Here is a 17294-nt window from a genome sequence, read left to right as displayed (position 1 = left end):
TTCATATATATAAACTCCAACTCCAAACTCCAATTACACCATCTCTCAACATGCCACTACTTGTGTCCTATTAATCATTCACAGACCTATTAAGAAATAATTTGGTACAGTACTATAAATTAATCTGTAACGTAAAGCTATTTTCTAACCAACAATGTCCCTGACTGACACATATCCCCGTCACGTAGGGACTAGGCTAATAACAGACTAATACAAAAAATGTGACCGTGAAAAAGTGACTTCCCTTGTGTAAATTCGGATGTCTGCGTCGGAGCCAGCAAACCGCTGCAGTCCAAACTCTCGCTGGAGACGTAACTCCTGTAGCTCCTTTCTCAGCTCCTGTACTCAGGGCCGTCGTAAAGGGGTGAAAGGTGATGACGATTCTAGGGGCCCACAGCCCAGGGGGGGCCCACAAAAAAATAAAAAAAATAAAAATTAACTACCAGCCCATAGTACTAGCGCCCCCCCCCGTCGTCGTCGTCAACAATTGCTCCTTCCACCCCCCCCCCCCCCCCCCGTCAACAATTCAGCGCAGGGGGGCCCATCAGTACCTTTTGTGTAGGGGCCCAGGACTTGGTGCAACGGCCCTGCCTGTACTTCATTTGAGACGCTTTCAGCAGCGGATGCGGACATATCCATGGCAGTCGGTTCAGAGAGAGCGGTAGTCTTGATCGTTGAATAGGAGATCAACTTCATCTTCCGGAGGGGCAGTTTCGACGAACCGATCAACTCTCTCCCACACGCCGCGCCTTGGGGTTTCGACTGTATACTGGTTCCACTCAAAAAGGGTCGCTACGGCACCTTTTGCAAGTCTCCTTCGACCCTGAGGAGTAGTTGGCTCAATCAACTTGTCGGGACTAAAGTGTCTGCTACAGACCTTGGAGTGAGTGGTGATGACATATGCATCCCGGCGTATGTTCACAATCCATCGACTCCTCATGTCAGTTTGGCTCGGAAAGCTGGCCGACAGAGAGTCAACCAACTCTCCCACCACTGAACCACCAGGACAGTGAATAGAACATTCTTGAAGTTACACTTCACATGACAGAAATAACAGTATCATTCAAGTCAGTCATTTTTTACTTATCTTTGCTTTATCTTGTATTGTTATTGCTATGTGGCTGTTGAGGGACCACGCCTTGGAATTTTACTCTTGTGTATTTGTACAATAAGATGAGTTAAAATAAAACTCGGATTCTGATTCGTCTTCTTTAAACGTTCTTCATTTTTTAAATAACCTGCATTAGGGTGCAAGACGGAGCGCTTCAGGTGCTCCTTTGTGCCGGCAGCCATTAGGCTGTTCAACAGTGCCTGATGATGATTGTGTTTGTGTATGTCTACGTGTTTGCATATGCATGTGTGTGTGTTTAGGTATGCGTATATACAGTGCCGCCGCTCCCATAACGCGCACTATGCGCTGCGCGTAGGGCCTCAAGTCCTGAGGGGGCCCCCAAAAAAATAAAATAATAATAATAATTCTTACTTGTATACTTCTGGTTTTAAGTTTGTATTTACGGATAACCATTTAATTTAAAAGTTTTTGGACATTCCAATACTTGTGTGTAGGGCCGACGGACTGCGGGGGAAAGTGAGACAGTTGTGGGGGGGCCCAAGGCAGAGGGGGGGCCCATGGCAATAAGTTGTTTGCTACCACCCCCCCCCCCCCCCGGTCAACAATTCAGCGCAGGGGGCTGGTAGGGGGAATTCGGGGGGGGGGGGGGGGGCCCATAAAGGAGTTATGCTTAGGGCCCCAAAATAGCTAGCAGCGGCACTGCGTATATATGTGTATATGCATCACCCATCTTGATGTTGGTTCTGTTTGTCTTGTTTTTGTCCCTATTAAATAAGCGTCTATTTATGCATTAGCACTTTGTATTTATTTATTGTATTTATTACATTGTTTTTTTGTCCTGTGTCCTTCCACTGCTGCTGCAACAAACAAATTTCTCCTAAGGGGGATTGATAAAGTTATATCTTATCTTATTATCTTATTACTTATTTAATTGAGCAACTGCATTCCCAAGTGCAATGAGTTCACGTGTTTGGCACCGACGTTACTGCCTAATAATCACCGACGTAATTAGGCGCACTAAATCAAAACTCGGACACGATTGAAAGAACGAATGAACGGTCGGGTCATAAATGTTAACGTCCAAGGGCCCTCGTTTACCGGGGATTGACCTGATGTGATCTCCGGTCGAAGCACTTTAACACTGTCCTTGGCTCGGTGTGTGTGTGTGTGTGTGTGTGTGTGTGTGTGTGTGTGTGTGTGTGTGTGTGTGTGTGTGTGTGTGTGTGTGTGTGTGTGTGTGTGTGTGTGTGTGTGTGTGTGTGTGTCACAATACCGCCCCCTGGTGGACGTACACACGGTAGCAGGCGCTAGTGTTACGTGTGTGTGGACCAGACTATTGTCTCCACGGCCCCTGTTTCAACTACACACACAAACACACACACACACACACACACACACACAGGTTTCCCATAGCACTTTACAGCTTGGGTGGCTGCCTAAGCTGTAAAACACAAAACACACCGTTTTTTTATTGTAAATATTATACAATGGTATAAATGTATCTAAACTTCATTCACTCACACTCTGTGTAAAGATCAGGCTGCAGGGCAACAGCCTGCATGACAATAAGCATAAATGTATGTTTTGCGTATAGTTATTAAATGTCAACCTGTACCGTTTCAAGAGGTCAAGAAAAAACTAAAGTCTGGCCAGCTTCATCAACAATCTATTGAAGAGCTCTTGATATTTGCATAGCAAGTATCAAAATTCTGAACACAATTCATTGCAAATACCAATGATGAAACGATGAAGTAAAAGTAACAACATAATTTCTCATGTACTGTTGACGGATTGAACCAACAAAAACGCCCACAAGGACTAGTCAGCCATCGTCCACGGTTAGATCTTTGACTTTGACTATGGTGGCAGAATCTCAGTTAGTTTAGAGCCATTTTATGTATTATATTATATATGTGATACGGTTCTTTATATAGGATGGATTTTATTGTCTTGCGTGTCTGGTTACTGAAATGGTAAAACATATCAGGATGGTATCCATTACAACTAACTAAAACATATTAATGGCAACTTGTAGGATAAAACTGTTTGAACATTTCACATGAAGGGGCAAGTTATTCAACATAATTAGAAAAATATTTATACACCACTTTCAAAATGTACCTACTTCGTTATACCCATTCAGCTCCGGTAACTTCTGTTTGGATGTGAGATATGTCACATTTAAACAATTAAATGGATCCTAATGTTGATCTTCAGTGGATTATTCCTCTGCCTTCCTCTCCATCCTCCTGCGTTTCTTGACTCTTTTAAACGTGTCTCTTCCTATCCTCCTCCTCAGGTTACTGTCAGAGTCATTCTCAGAATCCTTCCTGCAAAATAATCAATCATCGCTCTCTGGTCGGCTTTCCGTTTGATCTTCCTCACACCCTTGCTCTCCTCCGTCTTGTCCTCTTTGGTCAGTTCAGAGGATGGGTCCCTGTCACTCGGATCACTATCAGTGTCCATGTCATCGGAAGAGTCCCTCCTCAAACGGCCCTTCCCTGACTTCTCAGCTGCTCTGGTTGTGTCTGGGGCCTTCCCTTGTACAGCAGGAATAGAGTATGCATGGTTACCGCGGGTCCTTAAAAAGTCTTAAAAAGTCTTACTTTTTTTTTGTGTGAAATTAAGGCCATAATTTGTAGTACTGCGGCTACGGCGGATTTGTATAAGTGACTCAATAAATTCCCTTTTCTATCAAATAATTTTTCAGATATTTTTTGGGTCTTAATTAATGTATGTGCTGGTCTTAAAAAGTCTTCAATTTGAAAAAATGGTGCAAGAACCATGGTATGTTGCAGTGTTTCTTTTAGGTCTTCCTCTGGGTCTACCCATGGATTCCCGTATCCTCCTTTGGGTCCATTCACGGGTCCAATAGGACCACCTCTTTGTGGTACCTCATAACATGACTCTTCAGGCTCACATTGTGATTGAAGCTCTTGTCACAGTGCTGGCAATGGAAGGGCCTCTCCTCGGTGTGCACACAGGTGGGATTTAAGGTGGCCCGGCTGGTTGAAGGAGCGACTGCAGAACTCACACACACATACTTCTTCATGCCAGTGTGTGTCTTTCCATGTGGTTTGCACTCCGAAATTCCAAAGCACAATGGGGGCAGGAATATCTTTGTGGGCCCGGTGTCCTTTCAAGGGTCTATTACATGCATGGATTTTGGCAAATGTCGCATGCCCCGACTGTCGGAACATTCGGGGCATGTGTATGGTTTTGAACTGGGGTTGTGGGCTCCCTCATGGGCCAGTTTGTCAAGTTTTGTTTTAAAGGGGGCCCAACAGAACTTGCAGAGGTGCTCATAGCTTTCCTTGTCGATCACGCTAAGAAGTTTGAGGGAGTTTGCGTCCACAAATCTCTTGCCACGATCATTGCAGGAAAACGGCTTGATTTTATGCTTGCATGTATGAGCCTTGCAGGTCAAGAAAAAGGCACCGCATTCCGCACAAAGTTGACAGACCTTTTCAGGCAATTCAGAATCCACATTCAAGCCGCTTTCACCCGAGTAGTCACTCTCCAATTGGTCTGAATCTTGGTTTTCCCTGTCTGAATCACCGTCGTCCATCTCCTCTTCATCTTCTTCTGCTTCCCCTTCTTCACTTGGAGAGATGTTCTCTACTTCTGCCCTTGCTTCATTTGAACAATTGTTTTCCTCATCAAAGGTAAACTCTGGTACATCAAATGTTATCCCGGGGTAGCACTCCCCCCATGGACCAGTCGGGAATAGAGGTGGTAGTGATTGATCAATACCAAGCATTCACTTAAATGAATGACATAAAAAGAGTAACAAAATTATAGAACACTTCTACAGAACGGATGCTCTCAATGTGTAAGCACTAGTGAGCCTAAACAGGCTTTAGACCAGAGGGTTTTTCAACTTGTGCCAAGTATACCAATGGTGGTAAACTAGGGTACTCCAGGTGGTATATGGAATTACATTTTTGAAAGACACATTACAAATATAGTTAAAAAGATAGCTAGACAATAACTATGTTCTAAATAAAAGTATCACAAGCGGTGGCTGTAATAGTTGGCTAATCAAGGAGAGTCAATATAGGGGGGCCCGTGCCCCTGTAGAGCTTTATGTGTAGCAACGCCCCTGGTGGCAGTCACACATGTTTAGAAGAGCCACCCTCCTCCCAACCCGGTCTCACGAAAAGACGTGACACTGTCACGTTATTTAATCTATTGAAACGTGATCAGGAACACGTATTTTCAAAAATGTTGTGTTAAAAAGCACAATTTTCAAACTCATGTTTGTACAGAACATTTTTGTACAGCCTCCGTACAGAACATTTATTGTTAAAAATTGTCTGTGATAACTAACAATATGACGTCTTTCGGCCACCCGTTTCTACTTTCACCTTTGATTCTGAGAAATTGTGACAATTCACGGATATATTAAATGCAGGTGCGCTGTATGTCTTGATGTTTATTTTATCTAGCCATCTATTGTCTTGTTTTTGGCTATGTGAATGAAAGTCCGCGTCGATGCCTCGCAAGTCCAGTGTCGCGAGCGGACGTTGCCATGACATCTAGAAATCATATCGTATTTAATGGGTTGTCACTAATATTGATGTGTTGGGCTTGATTATAACTCTTGAATAATATTGTTTGCACCACGGCCTGGGCCGGGTGCGGGCCTGAGTTTGAAAATTGTGCTTTTTAACACGAACATTTAGAAAATACGTGTTCCTGATCACGTTTCAATAGATTAAATAACGTGACAGTGTCACGTCTTTTCGTGAGACCGGGTTGCTCCTCCAGACGGCTAGACGGCTAGACGGCTGTTAGCTCTTTATAGAACATATAGTATTTACCCTTTTGTAGTACCCTTACAGTGCCCAGTAATAAAGTATCCAGTTTTCGAACCAGCAGGATTGTCCTTGATAACGTGTTTGATTTGGACTTTAGTTAGCTCGGCTAGTTTACCTGCACTGGGCTGTTGCTCTGGGGCGGTGATGTTTCCCTCGGAGTGTTAAAAGTCCATGGAAAGATTGACGGGATCGCGTCTTCTTTGAGTATGGTTTTGGATTTGGCGGACATCATTTTATTGTGCTTTTTGTGCTTTTTGTGCTTTTTTAAGTCTTCAGACCTAAAGTTTTTTTTTAAAGATTTATTTTTGCATTTTAACGCTTAATTATAGAGTGAGATAGAGAGGAAGATATGGGAGAGAGAGGGGAGGTATGGGAGAGAGAGGGGAGGCATGGGATATAGAGGGGAGGTATGAGAGAGAGAGGGGAGGTATGGGAGAGAGAGGGGAGGTATGGGAGATAGAGAGGAGGTATGGGAGAGAGAGGGGAGGTATGGGAGAGAGAGGGGAGGTATGGGAGAGAGAGGGGAGGTATGAGAGAGAGAGGGGAGGTATGGGAGATAGAGGGGGCTATCTAACTATGACGACTATCTCGTCATAGTTTGGGTCTTTCATCGCAACCAACCACGTTTTTCCCCTCTCGATGCTCTTCACTGGCAAGCAGTGAAGAAGAGTTTTTCTTTCCGTACATCCTTGGACTGAACAGGGGGAAGGCATAGTTTCTGCTTAAAGATGCCAACTTTCTGAGGTTTTCTAACATCAACATGTGTTCCCCTAGCCTACCTATGCTGGTCCGCCTTTGAAAAAACGCAGTTCAGACGCGCCGTTTTGGAATCTTCCCTGTATGTCGTCATAAGGGGAGATGCCACCTCCCCTTTCTCTGCCTTGCCAGCCCAGAGAATTTGGCCCGCCAATGAGATACGACCGTACGAGCGCCACGAGTGTGTGTGTGTGTGTGTGTGTGTGTGTGTGTGTGTGTGTGTGTGTGTGTGTGTGTGTGTGTGTGTGTGTGTGTGTGTGTGTGTGTGTGTGTGTGTGTGTGTGTGTGTGTGTGTGTGTGTGTGTGTGATTACACACACTGTAACGCAAGTGTTGTACACTTCCTTGTTATTTGGATAACCGTTCTGCTTTTGGTGTTATGGCGCATAACACGTCGGACTCTCGTCTCTGGTGTTTCCACAACGAGACTCGTAGTGGGGGTTATCTCAGCCATGGTTGGGAAGGAATTGGGGGAAAGGAACTTTGGCTTTGACTCCCTGAAGTACATGAACCATGATATGGAGGAAAAAGGGATTGATGACCGCGGTTGTCTCCCGCCGGAGTCCCGCTGCCGAGGGACCACCGTCTCGGCGCTGCAGGAGGCGGAGGTGCCTCAGTGCTGACCGCTGCCGAGGCGGTGGTCCCTCGGCAGCGAGGCTCCGGCGGGAGAAAAGCGCGGTCATCAATACCTTTCTCCTCCATGTCGTGGGTCAGTCCACTTCAGATTGATGAGGACGTGGAAGAACCAGAGACGTCGGTGAACCCGAGACATCGGGGAACCCGACGCAGTCGTTTGAGATTCATAATATCTTCTGGTGGCTCACACAGCTTTTGGCCGTAATAATATATGTTATTTGACATAGATTTCTATGCATAATATGATATTATTGAGATATAGAGCGCCAGGACTCCCGCCTGAGCACCCGGAGTGTTCTAGAATATTTACAGAACACGGCCAAAGGCTGTGTGCGCCTCGCCATTGCGATACATCCACTGTAAGCAGAGCGCATGGTACCGTGGCCGCAAGCTGCTCAGGGCCACACCCCCACCCTCCTCCTTGACCCGCCTCTCTCCTCCTCATTTGCATCAAAGCTACTGACACAGCTCAATGTGCGACTGGCTCATTGTGGCTGTAACTCTGCACCACGGCTGAATTTTGGGAACGTCTTCCAATGCTGTTTTTGGGGCCCACTGATATCTATATTAAAGCATCCATATAGTAGCATGCCACGGGACCTTTAAAATGTCAACAAACGACTACAAATGCAGCCTTCTACAATAGTTCAGATCACTGTTGTTGGAAAGCTCTGCCTGAAATGACGCACAGGCTGGTGCTGACCTGCTAATGATGTGTACATTGTTCCTCAAACTGTGGTACGCGTACCTACGCATGCTCTGTTTGTGCGTAAGCACAAAAGCATTGTTATAAACGTCTGTAGTATGTAATGTTTAGTGATGCACACAAAGAATGCAGCACTGATTTTTTGCAGAATGAAGACTTTTAAACTAACAAATATATTGCTAAATGATTTACAGACTCAACCTTAATAAGTAAAAGTACTTACGTTAGCAGCAACACATGACAGCTCTTTCAATGTAGCCAAATCAATATTGTCAGCTGATCATGACCTCTGCATCTCAAGATTCTTTAAGAGTTTCTGTTGACAGTGAATAATGTATGTTGCAGCTCAATGTCAACTGTTGATGGAGCCCTGCACCTGGAGTCTCCCTAATAGCAGTGTCCATTCTGCACATACCTTGACTATAGTGTATTCATATGTATACCCCTGTTTATACTTTACATATCCTCTTGTACATAGTGTTCTGAACTATATTACATTAACTTTCTGATTCACATTCTGTTATTCATATCTCTATGTATGTAACCTCTTGCCATTGGATATCGACACCACTGTCTAGAATAAATGCTAGTTAACATCCAGAATTTGAGTCAATGCATCTGTAACTAGGACTAAGAAGGAGAGGGGGAGAGAGAGTAGTATCAGAAAGGAGGTAAGAGTTGGATACGGAGGAGGAATGAAAGGTTGCGGGTGAACCGAGAGAAATAACTAAAGGTCAGAGGTGGAATGAGGAAAAGGGAAAGGAAATACCAATAATCTAAATAATAATAAAATAATCAAAAATTCATACACTCTCTCTGTGGATAGATCAGACTGCAGGCTTACAGTCTGACAGCCTGCATGAAGATAAGCATCAATGGTCCACATCTGCAACCACAACTTCCCTGAAGTTATGGCTGCATGTCAAACAGTGCATTAATATTGATACTTCGGACAAAATAATCAGAGGAAGCGTGTGATTCAAGCCAATCGTTTTATTGTATCTAGCTAACGGCCGTACAGGCTAACAGGCTAACAGGAGTCGGTGATGCGCCTGAAGGAGTTGAAGCGAGTGGAGCCGCTCATGCCCATGTCCCTCATGCTGCGGTACTCGCCGGGCCTCATGTACATCATCTTGCCCCTGTAGTTAGGCTGCTCGTACATCAGCCAGTGGCCGTCCATCACGTTGCAGGACTGGCACTCGGACATGCGGTAGCGCTCCATCATGTTGTCACAGTCGTCCATCATCTCGTGCATCTGCCCACCGAAGTTCTCCTTCTCGTAGATCCTCATCCTGAACTGGCCCCTGTGCTGTTGGGGGAAGAAGGGGGGGGGGGGGATGGAGTCGTTTGGTTATCCCGCCAAAATAGGTTTAGCTTAGCATTCGGATTTAACATTTAGCAGTAAGAAGGAGAAACAATTGTTATCGGTGAGCATGAACTTCCTAGCTTGTGTATCACATAAGCTGCAGCGTATTAAGCTCATTTGTGTAAATGATTTGGTTAACATGCTATCAGACGCCAGCTAAAGGTATTAGCCTGTTAGCTCCGTGTCGCGTGCCGTCGGCGGCGGTTACCATGGGGATGTTGCGGCAGGACTTAATGCAGTCGCTCATGCCCATGCGCTGGTAGTCGGAGTACTCGCCCCTCTTGACAAAGTACTGGTTGCCCATGAAGTCGGAGCGGTCGTAGACCATGAAGAAGCCGCTCTCCACCCTGCAGGAGTGGCACCTGCTCAGGTAGGAGGTCATGTCGGGGCAGTCGCCGCTGGTCTCGTACGACCGGCCCTGGAAGTTCCTGTCCTCGTAGAAGATGATCTGGAGGCGGGGGAAATGACCGATATGGGTCATCAGGGTAAGCGCCCATCGCTATGAGGCTAACGATATAAATTATACTATGAGGCTAACGATATGAATGATGCTACGAGGCTAAATATATCAATTATGCTATGAGGCTAACGATATAAATTATGCTGCGAGGCTAGCATTATTAATCATGCTACGAGGCTAGATATATCAATTATGCTATGAGGCTAACTATAGAGACTATGCTACAAGGCTAACGGTATCGATTACACTACGAGCCTAACAATATCAATTGCGCTATGAGGCTAACAATGTCAATTATGCTGCGAGGCTAATGATATAAATTATGCTATGAGGCTAACTATATTGATTATTCTACAAGGCTAAAGGTATCGATATCAATTACGCTATGAAGCCAACGATATCAATCATGCTCTGAGGTTAACAATATAAATTATTCAGCGAGGCTAGCATTTTCAATCATGCTATGAGGCTAACGATATAGATTATGCTACAAGGCTAACGTTATTGATCATGCTACGAGGCCAACGCCATGATATCCCACGTTGTATTCTATTTCTCATCGTCTCGCGTTACGTCGTGCAGGAGTGAGCTCCACCCACCTTGCCCATGGTCATGATGGCGACTTGTTGATCCAGATGTGATGCCTGCCTGATGGCCACTTCGGCCTATTTATACCCGGTGCCCACGCAGGGGCCGTTGCCATGCGCATTGTGTCCAGGAAACCTTTGAGTCATCACTCTTTTCAGGGCAGCACTATGGGGATGCCCCGCTGTACCGGTCAATATGGGCGGTTATTATTCCCGTTGCTATGATCATGAGATTTGAGAGTCGTTTTCGACTCCGCTCCCTAAGGACAGAATTAGTTATTTTACATTTTCATTCAGGGCGTTCAGCCGACGCTTTTACCCAAAGCGACTTACAATAAGTCCATTAGTCTTTAGAAAGAGAAACAACAATATATCTCTGTGGGTACAGTGAGGATGTTCATAGAACCAAGTGCCGAGCACTAACCATCACTAGGTCAACCCATTCCCTATAGACAACACGGATAGCTAGGGTAAGGTACGACACCATGCTAAGGACTGTTTTAAAGTGCCAGGACGTACAACATACAATAAGTGTGTACATTAAGTGCTAGGACGTACAACATACAATAAGTTAGTACATTAAGTGCTAGGACGAACAATAAGTAACAATTAAGAGGGGTGTGGAGGGGGTGTGTGGAGGGGGGGGGGGGTAAGGGGGAGGCTATGCAGAGTCCAGGTGACCTCTGAACAGGTGATACTCGGCCGACTCCTTGAGGATGGTGCTGAGGGCACCCAGAGGTCACACCAACCACAGAGGAATGACTCAAAGCAAACACGCAAAGACGCCTGAACAGGACGCGCGGCGGACGTGACATTTCTGGATGTCGCCTGCCGGATCCGGGGGGGGGGGGGGGGGGGGTTGCACACTGCATGGGGTCAGTTGTCCTGAAATACACAACATGCTTCACAACATACTACACAATGTACAATAGCTATTGAGCTCTGCTGTTTGAGCGAAAGGGGGGCAGGTGAGGGGTGGGGGTGGGGTTGGGTGATGAGTCAGGGGTTTCAAGGCACAATGCTGGGGAACGTTCTCAGAGGGGGGTGGTCGGTATAAATAGGCGGCATGTGCGACCGTGGAACATCATCATCTGCGTCTGCAGCCACCTCCAGCGTCACCATGGGCAGGGTAAGGCCTTCAGACACCAGCCTCCTGGCTGTCCACCAGGGTCGGACACAGGCTCACAGGAGTCTAATGTAAAGGTCGCCATGGGCTGGGTAAGGCCTTCGGGCCTGCAGACGTCACGGTGTGTGGCCTGTAGCAATACTTAGTATTGTTGTACTTAGCATTGTAATACTTGGCATCGTAACACTTAGCATTGAAACATTGAGCATTGTAGCATCGTTACACTTACCATTGGAACACCTAGCATTGGAACAATTAGCATTGTGGCACTTTTACCTTGGTAAAACGTAGCTTATCTTAGCTTAAAATTAGCTAAATTAAGCTAACTCAGCTAAGCCAAGCATTAGCATTAACCTTCCTCCCTCTCCCCCCCCTCCTAGATCACCTTCTACGAGGACAAGAACTTCCAGGGCCGCAGCTACGACTGCAGCTCCGACTGCTCCGACTTCTCCGGCCACCTGAGCCGCAGCGGCTCCTGCCGTGTGGAGAGCGGCTGCTTCATGGCGTACGAGCGCCCGGCCTACGCCGGCTCCCAGGTGTTCCTGCGCCGCGGCGAGTACCCTGACTTCCAGCGCATGAGTAGCATGAGCGGCATGATGGGCATGACCAACATGGACAACGTGCGCTCCTGTCGCTTCATCCCCATGGTAACGAGACCGGTTACACGGCTAATAACTGTTGTATTAAAGGCACCCAGTGCAACTTTCAAGGCTTAAAAATAAACATCCAATTTCTAGTCTTTTTTACACGTAGTAAGTTTCAATAACTCCATACCATTACATACCGACATTTAAGCAGCAAAGATGAGACGTCGTTGTGTGGTGAGAACTGATACAAAATCGATAACAACAACAATGCCGCCATTTTCTTTATTTTTTGTAACCTACAATAAATAAAGCAGGCTTCCAGTCAATGGAAAAATGGCTTCTCCCCACCGGCGATTGTTGTTGTTTACGATTTTCTATCAGTTCTCACCACACAACGACGTCTCATCTTTGCTCCTTGAATGTCGATATGTAATGGTATGGAGTTATTGAAACTTACTACGTGTAAAAAAGACTAGAAATTGAATGTTTATTTTTCATTGAATGTTTACATAAAGTTGCACTGGGTGCCTTTAACACTCTTGAGTTTAAATTTTTTAAATTATTATTATTATTATTTATTTATTTTTTCTTTAGCTTAAATATAAAAAAAATAATAAAAATAAATAAAAAAACAAAACTCGCTAAATATTCAATGCTAAGCTAAAGCTATTTTAGGCGGGATATTGAAGCGATGTCACCTCTACACCCCCCCCCCAAACAGCACAGGGGCCAGTTCAGGATGAGGATCTACGAGAAGGAGAACTTCGGCGGGCAGATGCACGAGATGATGGACGACTGTGATAACATGATGGAGCGCTACCGCATGTCCGAGTGCCAGTCCTGCAACGTGATGGACGGCCACTGGCTGATGTACGAGCAGCCTAACTACAGGGGCAGGATGATGTACATGAGGCCCGGAGAGTACCGCAGCATGAGGGACATGGGCATGAGCGGCTCCACTCGCTTCAACTCCTTCAGGCGCATCATGGACATGTGTTAACTGACACTCAAATAAAACCTATTTTGAAGTGTCTCTGTCTTCAGATTCAAGTGATTGGTGAGAATTTTGCAAAGGAAGCTGCTGACATTTTTCATCCATTATTCCAAGTCTTCTTATAACTACATTTGGATAATTATTATACTTAAAATAAGTTGCATAGTATGTAGTATGCATTCTGTGCGTTAAAATAAATCGACTTTCAGAAAGCAAAAGCTACTAGAAAAGGCAAGTCGATGCAAACATTTATTTTTAATGTTTAATGTTAATGTTAAGCAGAAGCTTTTGTCCAAAGCGACTTACAGTATAACCGTTTGGTAGTAGAAAAAGAAACAGCAATTTGCCGCTGTCGTGCCTAGCACTTACAATCGCTAGGTTGGACAAAAGGCTTTATAGTAACTAAACAACCTTCAATAGGGTTAGGGTTGTTAGAATATTCTTCCATCCCCATGAGTACTATTCTTCCATCCCCCTAATTAAAAAGTCATCACCCTTAACCCTATAGAATCAGGCAGAAAAATGTCTAATTGAAATGAAATAAAATTATTGAAATACAATTTTTTTATTGAGAAAACATGCTTTTATTAAATATATTTTTTAATTAAATATATTTATTTATTAAATGACTTAAATCAATTAAGAATATGATCATAGTGGGTGGGAAAGTAGACTTATGTAAAGGGTGCAACTTGGTTCAAGGGAAACACAACTCCTTATGACTCTGTTCTCCTGGTTGAATAAGGGTCACCTGGATTGCTAATTATATCAAACACCTTTGTGGAACGTAAGATATACAGTAGTATTTATTCCTGAAAGCACAATAGGGTTTTCCATGTCTGGGGTTGCTCTATGAAATGGTGAATACTGATATCACAGTGGTGTCGTACGACATGAAAAGCAATTTGTGCATTTAGTTCTGATATGGACCAGAACAGATTGTGCTTTTTAGAGTTGCTGCGTTTCGACTTTGCAGATGAATCGATAATTATGAAGAACAAATTGAAATAAAGAAAAATGTAAAAATACATTCCGTCTGCAGATTTGTTTGTGAGTTTCTTTTCTGATCAATACACTTGTTAATACAAGCTGCTCCAAACTGGTATGAAATAGCTTAATATGCTGCATTATATGATAAATATGCTCGCTAGAAGCTATTCAGGACTGGTGTTAGCACTACAAATGCCTGGTCCAATGAGCTCCTGATGTTAGCTTTAAACATGTGGTCTACATGAAGCATAGACGAACATCATTTACCACACCCTCCACAAATTCCTTCTGCTCTTACCTGTTATAGCCGTTCTATCAATCTTATGCTGCTCATACCACCTCCCTTTACTTTTTTTTGTATTCACTACTGCTGCACCATCCCACCCTATTAATTAAACTATACTTTACTTACATTGCACTATAGGACAATCATGTTCTAACTGCGCCTTAACCTCTATTTTGCACTACTGTTTAGATCTCCAACCACATTTTATTGTCTCTGTACTTGTACTCAGCACAATGACAATAAAGTTGAATCTGAATCTGAATCTGCAGGTAAAGTCCCTCATGTTGACGAGGGGACCGTCGAATGCAAAGTCACTGGGACCTGCAGCAGAGTTACCTGCACGATCTTATCTGTTGAAGAGACTTCCGAGAGACCTGGAAGGAATGAGTCACGCCTCGCCTGTTTCATCAAACCCCATGACTCATCCGTCAGACCTCACTAAAGGGCCTCACTCAAGCATGTGGATGCACACCATGATAGGACCTTAGGAGACTTGGTGTGCTTCAAACTCTGGGGGCCTCTTCTGCGATGCATTGTCACACTTTGCATTGTTATGCTTAGAAATATAGATAGAAACAAGTGCCAAGCACTAACAACAGCTAGGGTAACCCATACCCTGTATGCAAAAAGAAAGATTACATTAAGTAACAGGACGTACAACACACTATAAGTGTGTACATTAAATACCAGGACATACATTAAGTGCCAGGACATACTACATTCAATAAGTGCGTAAGAGGGGTGTGGGGGGGGTAAGGGGGGGGGGGGGGGCATGCAGAGTCCATGTGAACTCAGAACAGGTGGGTCTTGAGTCTCTTGTTCAGAGCCGGGGAGCGACACTGCGTTCCTGACGTCGGCATGGTTCTCGTTCCACTACCGCGGGTTCAGAACAGAGACTTTGATGATGAAAAGTCAACATGCGCCGCTGACTCTCTGCCGTACTGTACAGAACCTTCTTGCTCTTCCCGCCATTGAGACCACACAAAGGACCCGGTGGGCCGTCACACTGTACACAATGGTCGATTACCCGATGGCCGCTGGGGATGCGAGAGGCCCTGTTTGATACTGGCCAGTCAGGGCTTTTTAGACAATGCCGACCCAGGTGGTCCGGGGACGGCGACCCAGGTATAAAAGTGACCGGGCCGGGGATGAACTGTACACAGCGCCCGATATCTTCATCCATCCATCCATCCCTCCAGCCGAGGACACCAACGCAAACATGACCATGGGCAAGGTAAGCTACCTGCCATCGCAACCCGCCGGACCCGCGTCATACGGAAGATCTCGTGTACCCATGTCCCACGTCAACGTCTGAACGTTAACGGGGGATTATTAATACATTTAGCCTCATAGCATAATCGATATTGTTAGCCTCAATGCATAATTGATATTGTTAGCCTCAATGCATAATTGATATTGTTAGCCTCACTGCATAACTGATATCGTTAGCCTCATACCATCATTGATGATGTTAGCCTCATAGCGTAATTTATATCTTTAGCCCCATAGCATAATTGATAGCGTTAGCTTCATAGCATGATTGATGGCGTTAGCCTCATAGCATTTACTATCGTTAAGCCTCATAGCAGGATTGATAATAACCCTGATAGCCTGATAGAATAATGAGGCTATGAGGCTGTGATGTTCTGACATTGTACTGATGATAATCGGTCATTTCCCCCGCCTCCAGATCATCTTCTACGAGGACAGGAACTTCCAGGGCCGGTCGTACGAGACCAGCAGCGACTGTCCCGACATGACCTCCTACCTGAGCAGGTGCCACTCCTGCAGGGTGGAGAGCGGCTTCTTCATGGTCTACGACCGCTCCAACTTCATGGGCAACCAGTACTTCGTCAAGAGGGGCGAGTACTCCGACTACCAGCGCATGGGCATGAGCGACTGCATTAAGTCCTGCCGCAACATCCCCATGGTAACCACCGCCGACTGCACGCGACACGGAGCTAACAGGCTAATACCTTTAGCTGGTGTCTGATGGCATGTTAACCAAATCATTAATACAAATTAGCTTTTAATAGCTTAATACGCTGCATTATGTGATACACAAGCTAGGAAGTTCATGCTCACCGATAACAATTGTTTCTCCTTCTTACTGCTAAATGTTAAATCCGAATGCTAAGCTAAACCTATTTTGGCGGGATAACCAAACGACTCCACCCCCCCCCCCCCTTCTCCCTCCAACAGCACAGGGGCCAGTTCAGGATGAGGATCTACGAGAAGGAGAACTTCGGCGGGCAGATGCACGAGATGACGGACGACTGTGACAACATGATGGAGCGCTACCGCATGTCCGAGTGCCAGTCCTGCAACGTGATGGACGGCCACTGGCTGATGTACGAGCAGCCTAACTACAGGGGCAGGATGATGTACATGAAGCCCGGAGAGTACCGCAACATGAGGGACATGGGCATGAGCGGCTCCACTCGCTTCAACTCCTTCAGGCGCATCACCGACTCCTGTTAGCCTGCTAGCCTGTTAGCCTGTACGGCTGTTAGCTAGATACAATAAAACTATTGGCTTGAATCACACGCTTCCTCTGATTATTTTGTCTGAGATATCGATACCTATGCAATGTTTGACAAGGGATCACAACTATTTATTATTATCACTGATACAAATGTACAAGCATTGACCCTACTTCAAACATAGTCTGTTTGGTCAATACCATTAAAAGCTTTTGCTAAAAACGAACTGACAAAAAGAAATACGTTTATTTATAATAGAAACATTGCACCGTGGACCTCTGGGAGTGAGGTCAAGTGAGGTCTAAATAACGAAACTGAGGTTCATCCTTTCAAAGTAATGTAGTCGGATTAAAACAAAAAAAATGTAACAGGATTTAATTGAACGCTAGAGATTCGAAATGTCTCTTTATATTTATTTATTTTTGT

The 17294-nt window shown here is 45.1% G+C and overlaps 3 protein-coding genes across 4 annotated transcripts; 2 read left to right on the top strand and 1 right to left on the bottom strand.

The window, feature by feature from the left end:
• Window positions 1-8962: 8962 nt before the first annotated feature.
• On the bottom strand, window positions 8963-10563 carry LOC132460729 (gamma-crystallin M3-like). 2 transcript variants are annotated; one of them, XM_060055602.1, is made up of 3 exons: window positions 10415-10563; window positions 9564-9803; window positions 8963-9298 (listed from the first exon to the last, which is right to left on the bottom strand). In XM_060055602.1, the coding sequence occupies exons 1-3, from the start codon at window positions 10427-10429 to the stop codon at window positions 9020-9022; spliced, it is 534 nt and encodes a 177-aa protein (XP_059911585.1). In that variant the 5' UTR covers window positions 10430-10563; the 3' UTR covers window positions 8963-9019. The 2 variants fall into 2 exon arrangements, with proteins under 2 accessions (XP_059911585.1, XP_059911584.1); XM_060055601.1 differs by lacking the exon at window positions 10415-10563 and having other exon boundaries at window positions 9564-9851.
• Window positions 10564-11415: 852 nt separating this feature from the next.
• LOC132460728 (gamma-crystallin M1-like) lies at window positions 11416-13146 on the top strand. The gene is made up of 3 exons (XM_060055600.1): window positions 11416-11531; window positions 11909-12175; window positions 12837-13146. Exons 1-3 carry the CDS (start codon window positions 11469-11471, stop codon window positions 13113-13115), a joined length of 609 nt encoding a protein of 202 aa, XP_059911583.1. The 5' UTR covers window positions 11416-11468; the 3' UTR covers window positions 13116-13146.
• Window positions 13147-15460: 2314 nt separating this feature from the next.
• LOC132460720 (gamma-crystallin M3-like) lies at window positions 15461-16926 on the top strand. The gene is made up of 3 exons (XM_060055587.1): window positions 15461-15619; window positions 16076-16315; window positions 16588-16926. Exons 1-3 carry the CDS (start codon window positions 15476-15478, stop codon window positions 16864-16866), a joined length of 663 nt encoding a protein of 220 aa, XP_059911570.1. The 5' UTR covers window positions 15461-15475; the 3' UTR covers window positions 16867-16926.
• The last annotated feature ends 368 nt before the right edge of the window (window positions 16927-17294 follow it).

This window comes from Gadus macrocephalus, chromosome 7, assembly GCF_031168955.1.
Source record: "Gadus macrocephalus chromosome 7, ASM3116895v1".
NCBI lineage: Eukaryota > Metazoa > Chordata > Actinopteri > Gadiformes > Gadidae > Gadus > Gadus macrocephalus.
Note: the sequence above shows the minus strand (reverse complement) of the source record. Positions and strands in the feature narration are given on the sequence as shown.